The 8,913-nt window shown below is 43.4% G+C and overlaps 1 protein-coding gene across 1 annotated transcript in view; it reads right to left on the bottom strand.

Annotated features, from left to right (window-relative positions):
* LOC122558128 (mucin-6-like) overlaps nucleotides 1–8,037 on the bottom strand; it is a 48,509-nt gene extending 40,472 nt beyond the window's left edge. Inside the window, exon 1 of the mRNA XM_043706447.1 lies at nucleotides 8,011–8,037. Within this exon, the coding sequence (XP_043562382.1) occupies nucleotides 8,011–8,037 (27 nt within the window). The remainder of the gene's footprint in view (nucleotides 1–8,010) is intronic.
* Nucleotides 8,038–8,913: the final 876 nt, after the last annotated feature.

The raw sequence follows: 8,913 nt of genomic DNA, 5'->3' as shown, positions 1-8,913 counted from the left end.
ACCAGTGTCTTATACAACTGCAACATGACCTCAGTACTCCGGAACTCCATTCCTCTACCAATAAAAGCCAGTACGCCATATGCCTTCTTCACCGCACTATTTACCTGGGTGGCAACTTTCAAAGATCTGTGTACAAGTGTGAAGTAATACATTTGGGGAGGTCAGACAATAAAAGCGAATGCCCAATCAATAGGAATATACTGAGAGGGGTAGATGGAGTGAGAGATCTTGGTGTGCAAGTGCACAGGTCCCTAAAGGGAACAGTACAGGTAGATAAGGTTGCAAAGATTACATTTGGAATGCTGTCCTTCATTGGCATAGGTATAGAATGCAAAAGTAGGGATGAGATGATGAAACTATATAAGATACTTATGAGTCCGTATAAGACCTCAACTTGAGTATTGTGTGCAGTTTTGTTGACCACATTACAGGAAGGACATAATTGCTCTGGAGAGAGTGCAGAGAGATTTACTACAGTATTGCCAAGGCTGGAGAATTGTAGCTATGAGGAGATTGGAGTGGTTGGAGTTGTTTTGGAGTTGGAGTGGGGGATTCATTGATGGTACACCATTGAATGCCAAGGGGCAGTGGTTAGATTGTGACTTATTGGTGATGGTCATAGTCTGATATTTGTGTGGCATGAATGTTACTTGCCCCTTATCAGACCAAGGAGGAGAAAGTGAGGACTGCAGATGCTGGAGATCAGAGCTGAAAAATGTGTTGCTGGAAAAGCATAGCAGGTCAGGCAGCATCAAAGGAGCAGAAGAATTCTTCTTCAAGAGCTTATGCCCGAAGCGTCGATTCTCCTGCTCCTTTGATGCTGCCTGACCTGCTATGCTTTTCCAGCAACACATTTTTCAGCTCTGATCTCCAGCATCTGCAGTCCTCACTTTCTCCTCCTTGGTCTGATAAGGGGCAAGTAACATTCATGCCACACAAATATCAGACTATGACCATCACCAATAAGTCACAATCTAACCACTGCCCCTTGGCATTCAATGGTGTACCATCAATGAATCCCCCACTCCAACTCCAAAACAACTCCAACCACTCCAATCTCCTCATAGCTACAATTCTCCAGCCTTGGCAATACTGTAGTAAATCTCTCTGCACTCTCTCCAGAGCAATTATGTCCTTCCTGTAATGTGGTCAACAAAACTGCACACAATACTCAAGTTGAGGTCTTATACGGACTCATAAGTATCTTATATAGTTTCATCATCTCATCCCTACTTTTGCATTCTATACCTATGCCAATGAAGGACAGCATTCCAAATGCAATCTTTGCAACCTTATCTACCTGTACTGTTCCCTTTAGGGACCTGTGCACTTGCACACCAAGATCTCTCACTCCATCTACCCCTCTCAGTATATTCCTATTGATTGGGCATTCGCTTTTATTGTCTGACCTCCCCAAATGTATTACTTCACACTTGTACACAGATCTTTGAAAGTTGCCTCCCAGGTAAATAGTGCGGTGAAGAAGTCATATGGCGTACTGGCTTTTATTGGTAGAGGAATTGAGTTCCGGAGTACTGAGGTCATGTTGCAGTTGTATAAGACTCTGGTGCGGCCGCCTCTGGAGTATTGTGTGCAGTTTTGGTCGCCATACTATTGGAAGGATGTGGAGGCACTGGAACGTGTGCAGAGGAGGTTTACCAGGATGTTGCCTGGTATGGTAGAAAGATCGTATGAGGAAAGGCTGAGGCACTTGGGGTTGTTTTCATTGGAGAAAAGAAGGTTTAGGGGTGACTTGATAGAGGTGTAGAGGATGATTAGGGGTTTAGATAGGGTTGACAGTGAGAATCTTTTTCCACGTATGGAGTGAGCTATTACAAGGGGGCATAGCTTTAAATTAAGGAGGTGTAGGTATAGGATAGATGTTAGGGGTAGGTTCTTTACTCAGCGAGTCGTGAGTTCATGGAATGCCCTGCCAGTAGCAGTGGTGGACTCTCCCTCATTATGGGCATTTAAGCGGGCATTGGATAGGCTTATGGAGGATAGTGGGCTAGTGTAGGTTATGGGGTTGGATCGGCGCAACATCGAGGGCCGAAAGGCCTGTACTGCGCTGTATTCTTCTATTTTCTATGTTCTATGATACCATTTTACTTTTCCTGAATTTCTAATTATAGATTGAATTGAGAAAAGAACTAAGTCAAAAAGCTTTAAGGGTTACTGGAGGATTGTTGCATCTGTGAAAGGCAAATAACCTGACACTCATTGTAAGCACCATTTATACTGCTTTCTACACAACTGTTTGTTCCAGGAGTGATTAAAGTGTGACTGGAGACAAACTGAGCTGAGACTGTGTACTGGTGGAGTTTTGGTTGGTAGCTGAGTGCTGATTGGTCTATGGCTAGTAATCAGTTACTGATGACAAAGGCATTCTGCTTGCCAAACACTATGTGATTGGTTCTCAGGTCGCAAATCAGCTTGGGACTAGATACAGAGACTAGATCATACTTCCACGAGTTCAAGAGCCTTCCCTGTTCTTCAGTATGAAAAGGAGAGTTGATGACTTAGTGGTGTTGTTGTTAGGTTAATAATCCAGTAGACCCAGGTAATATCCTAGGGATCTTGGTTCAAATCCTGCTAGGGCACGAAGTTGTCAGTTGTCAGGGGAAACTCCTAACTAATGTCCTTCAGGGAAGAAAACTTGTCTTCTTTACCTAGTCTGGCCTACATCTGAATCCAGATCCACGCCAATGAGGGTTCCTCTTAACTGTCCCTGAGCAATAAATGCTGCTCGTCCCATAAGTACACATTTTTTTTAAAAGCCACTTGAAAAAAGTATGTTTATCTTTTACTTCAGGGTTGTGTGACTTCTAATTGATGCCTTTGATACATGAACCAGACACCCTTCGCCTAATGTTAGACAGTGGAAGCACCCAGAGAAGGATGACCAAGAATCAGCATTCTGACTAGCGCAAGAATCACTTCAAGAAAAAATTAAAATTCTTTCTCAATCTTTCCCTTCATTCATAGCATCTATCTGTTATTTCCTCTATATGCATACAAGGGATTAGAATTATCATCAATAGAATTGTATTCCTAATCAGCTCGAGTTGAATTAGTCCTAATAAATTGTAAATTCTTTACAGTACAGAAATGCTGGTTCTAAAAAACAGGTAAATTGTGGAATTCTTGATTTCCAGTGTGGTTCTGCAATGAGGCATAACAATTTTCAAAAATTTATCATCTTATTCACACATGTAACTGTAATAACTCAGAAGACCTGACTGGAAAGGAACACCATTTATGGAACACCAAAATACAGCTACTATGTATGGCATACATAGGCTAGTCCCAGCGTGAGACAGTTCTGCAGAGCCATCCCTGGGTCTTCTTTATTTCCCTTTCCTGTGTTGAGCTGTTCCACATTTGTACCAATAATTTGAGCATTCGTTCTCAATAGTCTCAGACATTCATTAATTTTACTAGATGAACTCCATTGGGTCAAAGTCCCTATGTAGTTATTTTAATCAAGACGTTCAAACATGCTATGATTAACGTGGAGGGCTAATGGGACTTGAACCCAGATTGTTTGGTCCAGAGTTAGGAACACTGTCACTGCAATACAAGACCCCTCTGGGTCTGCTTTTTTTTAAAAAAAGCAATCTGTTCAGAGATGTTAAGACATCTCTCCGGAACAGGTGGAATTTGAACCCATGACTCCTGACTCAGAGATCAGGACCTTACCACTGTCCCTGGGTTTGCCTTATTTGTTTTTAATCACCCTGTTCAGAGATGCTATTACACATCTCTGAAACAAGTGGGATTTGAAATCAGGCCTCCACTACCCAGAGGTAGGGACACTACTACTGTCACAAGGGCCCACCTGGGTCGGCTTTCCTTTGTCTTTAAATCAACATGTTCATGAACAATCTCTGGAACAGAGAAGCCATGAACTCTGTCCTCCTGGCTCAGAGATTTTCTCTATGCCACAAGAGCACTTAAGAAAGGTCAAGGCCTCAAACACACTGTTGCAGGGAAAACCTAAAGAATTAGACTTCAGTTGGCAGCAGAGAGGAACAGCGAGTATGGGGATTGACCCAGAAACTTCAGCAATATCAGCACTATGCTTTAACCATCAGAACCAATGGCCAACAGGCTTTTGGTTGACTTTTTTTCATTCTTTTTTAGAGGCAGAAGAGCAATCACACACAACTGAGCAACTTTCCCACCATCGAAATCATGGTGTCTTTTCTTTGGTGTTTTTTTACCACCAGTAATCACCAGAATAGCTAATTCAATAGTTACATGCAAAGCAACTGTGGGCAATGCATACCATCAAAAGTATGGGGAGGGAGGGAGAGAGGGAAGGAGCTAAATCAAAATGGAGTTGAAGAGGAAACTGGGTCTGCTTTGTTTGTTTTCCTTTCTTTTTGTTACTTATACTGAGAAGAGCTTTCACACGCAACTGACCAACTTTTCCAACACCAAAATCACTGGGTTCTTTTAAATTTAATACCCCCATTGACTTCAGGAAACAAGGACAAGAACATGCCCCTATCGACATCAATGGAGCTAGGTGGACACGGTCAAAAATGTCAAGTTCCTAGGAGTGATGATAACCAATAGTCTGTCCTGGACCACCCACATTGACGCGATTGATCAAGAAAGCACAACAATGCCTCATCCTCCTCAAAAGACTAAGAAAATTCAGCACGTATATAAGGACCCTCCCCACCTTTTATAGATGCACTGTGGAAAGCATTTTCGCCGGATGCATCCCTGCTTGGTACGGCAACTGCTCTGCCCTGGACCGTAAGATAGTACAGAAAGTTGTGAACATAGCCCAGGCCATCACACAAGCCAACTCCCCATCCACTGACTCTATCTACGCATCTCACTGCCATGGAAAGGCAGCTAACATTATCAAAGACTCCTCCCACCCCAGTTGTAACCTCTTCCAACCTTTTTCAACAAGCAAAAGAAACAAAAGTTTTAAACACATACACCAACAAGTGGAAGAGCAGCTTCTTCCCCCTGTTATTAGACTGGCGAATCGACCTCTCAAATTTCAAATCTAATGTTGATCTTGTGTTTTGTACATCTTCTGTGCAGCCATAACGTTCTATGCCTCACTCTGTCCAATCACCCTATGATCTATATGTTATGATCTGCCTACACTGCATGGAAAACAAAACATTTCACTGCACTTAGGTACAGGTGAAAATAATGGAATACACAGTGGTTATCACTGCTGCCTCACAGTGCCAGAGACCCGGGTTCAATTCCTGCCTCAGGTGACTGACTGTGTGGAGTTTGCACATTCTTCCCGCGTCTGCGTGGGTTTTCTCCGGGTGTTCCGGTTTCCTCCCACAGTCCAAAAATGTGCAGGTTAGGTGAATTTGCCATGCTAAATTGCCCGTAGTGTTAAGTGAAGGGATAAATGTAGGGGAATGGGTCTGGGTGGGTTGTGCTTCGGTGGGGCAGTGTGGACTTGTTGGGCCAAAGGGCCTTTTTCCACACTGCAAGTAATCTAATCTAAATTAAATCACATTAACTGCCAGCAGTCATCACCCGGGTAACCAATTAAATATTTACAAGCAAAGCATTTTAAAGGCAGTGCGAACCAGTAGAATTCAGGTGGATCTAGGGAGAGAGGGAAAGGAACAAATCAAAATGGAGTTGCTGCTCTGCTTTATGTGTTTTTTTAAACCACGAAACACTATCAGTAAAACACGTGTAGCTGATTCAATACTTTTATGCAAAGCCCATTTGGGCAATGCAAACCATCAAAAGTTGGTGGGGATAGGGAGAGAGGGCAGCTGCTGTATCAAAATGAAATTGGAAAAGGAGTGGGTCTGCTTTACATTTCTTTCCCCTCTATACCCAGAAGTGCAGAGGGGACAGTCCATATCACAATTAGAGGAGATGGTGAACATATTAGAATGCATAAAGGTGGATAAATCTCCTGGTCCTGACCAGAAGTATCCAAGAACCCTGCAAGAGGCTAGAGAACAAATTGCAGGGGCCTGACTGATATTTTTGTACTATCATTAGCCACGACTGAGGTCCAGGAAGACTGGAGGATAGCGAATGTTGTGCCCTCATTTAAGAGGGGCTACAAAGAAAAACCTAGGAACTATAGACCAGTAAGGTAGGTAAGTTACTTGAGAAGATTCTGAGGGATAAGATACACATGCATTTGGAAACATGTGGTTGGATTAGGTGTAGTCACCATGTGTTTGTGAGTGGGAGATCATACCTCACAATTTGTTAGACTTTGATGACATGACCAAGAAGGCTGATGAGGACAGGATGGTAGTCATAGTCTATATGGATTTCAGTAGGGCCTTTGATAAGGTTCCACATGGTAGGCTGCTCTGGAAGGTTAGATGCTTGGAATTCAGGGAAAGCTGGCAAACTGGATGCACAATTGGCTTGATGGTAGGAAGTAGAGGGTAATACTGGAAGGATACTTGTCAGAGTGGAGGCCTGTGACTAGTGGTGTACCTCAGAGGTTGGTGCTGGGCCCATAGCTGTATGTTATCCATATCAGTGAATTAGATGAGAATGAACAAGGCATGATTAGTCAGTTTAGATTAGAGTGGTACTGGAAAAGCACAGCAGGTCAGGCAGCATTCGAAGAAAAGGAAAATCAACGTTTCGGGCAAAAGCGCTTCATCAGGAATAGATTAGTAAGTTTGCAGATGATACTTAAATCGGCAGTATCATGGTTATTGAGGAAGGTGATGGGTCAAGAAATGGCAATGGAGTTTAGTAGGGATGTGTGTGGTCTTGCATTTTGGAAAGACAAATTACGGTAGGAGTTTCATGGTGAATGGTAGGACCTTAAGGAGGGTAGTGGAACAGAGAGACCCTGGATCAGGTGCATGGTTCTCTGAAAGGGCAGTGAAGAAGGCTTTTGGCACACTGGCCTTCATCAGTCAGGGCACTGACTAGAATTTGGGAAGTTATGTTACAGTTGTACAGGAGGTTGGTGAGGCCACATTTGGAGTATGGTGTTCCATTTCGGTCACTTTGCTATAGGAAGGATGTTATTAAATTGGAAAGAGTGCAGAAGTAATTTACAAGAATGTTGCTAGGACTCAAGGGACTGAGTTACAGGGAGAGGTTGAACAAGTTAGGATTCTTCTCTTTCGATCGTAAGAGACTGAGGGGGATCTTATTGAAGTGTATAACATCATGAGTGGCATGGATAGACAGAATGCACTCTCTTTTTCCCAGGGTTAGGGAATTGAGCACGAGAGGGTATCTGCTTAAGGTTATAGGGGAAAGAATAAAAAGGAAACCTGAGAGGCAACTTTTTTACACAGAGTGGTACGTATATGGAATGAGCTGCCAGAAAGTGGTTGAGACGGGTACATTAACAACATTTAGAAAGAATCCCTACAGTGTGGAAACAGGCACTTCGGCTCAACAAGTCCACACCGACCCACTAAAGAGGAACCTACCCATACTCACTCCCCTATCTTATATTTAGCCCTGACTAATGCACCAAACTGACACATCCCTGGACACTATAGGCAATTTAACATGGCCAATTCACCTAACCTGCACATCTCTCGATTGCGGGAGGAAATCAGAGCATCCGGAGGGGACATAGGGAGAATGCACAAACTGCACACAGTCACCTCAGGCTGGAATCGAATTCTGGTACCGTGAGGTAGCAGAGCTAACCACTGAGCCACCGTGCCATCAGGATGATGAGGCATTGTTGTGCCTTCTTGTCCAATCGCATCAACGTGGGTGGTCCAGGACAGATTATTGGTTATCGTCACTCCTAGGAACTTGACATTTTTGACCATGTCCACCTAGCTCCATTGATGTAGATAGGGGCATGTTCTTGTCCTTGCTTCCTGAAGTCAATGGGGGGAAAACAAAATCAAAAAGAACCCAATGATTTTGGTGTTGGAAAGGTCAGTCAGTTGCGTCTGATAGCCCTTCTCAGTAAAAGTAACAAAAAAAAAGGAACAAAAAAAGCAGATCCAGTTTCCCCTCCAACTCCATTTTGATTTAGCTCCTTCCCTCTCTCCTTACCTCCTCTTTACTTTTGATGGTATGCATTGCCCACAATTGTTTTGCTTATAAATATTCAATTAGTTATACTGGTGATTACTGGTGGTAAGAGTGGAAAAAAACACAAAAGAAAAGTCACTATGATTTTGATAGTGGGAAAGATGCTCAGATGTGTGTGATTGCTCTTCTGGCTCTAAAAAGAATGAAAAATAAGTCAACCAAAGGCCTGTTGACCATTGGTTCTGATGGTTAAAGCATGGTGTTGATATTGCTGAAGTTTCTGGTTCAGTCCCCATACTCGCTGTTCCTCTTTGCTGCCAACTGAAGTCTGATTCTTTAGGTTTTCCCTGCAACAGTGTTTGAGGCCTTAACGTTTCTTAAGTGTTCTTGTGGCATAGAGAAAATGTCCCTATCTCTGAACCAGGAGGACAGAGTTCATGGCTTCTCTGTTCCAGAGATTTGTCAAAAGGCATTTTGACAAATATGCGGATAGGAACTGTTTAGAAGGACATGGGCCAAGTGCAGGGAAACAGGGTTAGCATGGATGGACATTTTGGTCGACACGGACCAGTTTGGGCTGAAAGGCCTATCTCCCTGCTGTAGGACTCTATGGCTCTATGAGAAGCAACTGAGGAGGGGAACACAGAAGAGCTGGTGTCAGAGAATGGTGCAAGAGCATCCATCAGAGGGCACTGGTGAGCAGTAGAGTGAGGAGGAATCTGGGACGAGTTGCTCAGGTACCAGTGAATGCCAATGAGCCAATAAAAGAGAGGCAAGTGATAGCAGAGCAACCATTTTAAGAAGGGCTGCTTAGCAACCATTTTAAGAAGGGCTGCTTAGCTATTGATGTGCTGCTAGAGTTTAAGTGTGAGGCTTTGGTGAATACTTGGCTTCAGTGAACAAGGTAAGGGGAAGGTAAGATTC

This window comes from Chiloscyllium plagiosum, chromosome 16 (genome assembly GCF_004010195.1).
Source record: "Chiloscyllium plagiosum isolate BGI_BamShark_2017 chromosome 16, ASM401019v2, whole genome shotgun sequence".
NCBI lineage: Eukaryota > Metazoa > Chordata > Chondrichthyes > Orectolobiformes > Hemiscylliidae > Chiloscyllium > Chiloscyllium plagiosum.
The sequence above is the reverse complement of the archived record's forward strand: the minus strand, read 5'-3'. Positions and strand labels throughout refer to the sequence as shown.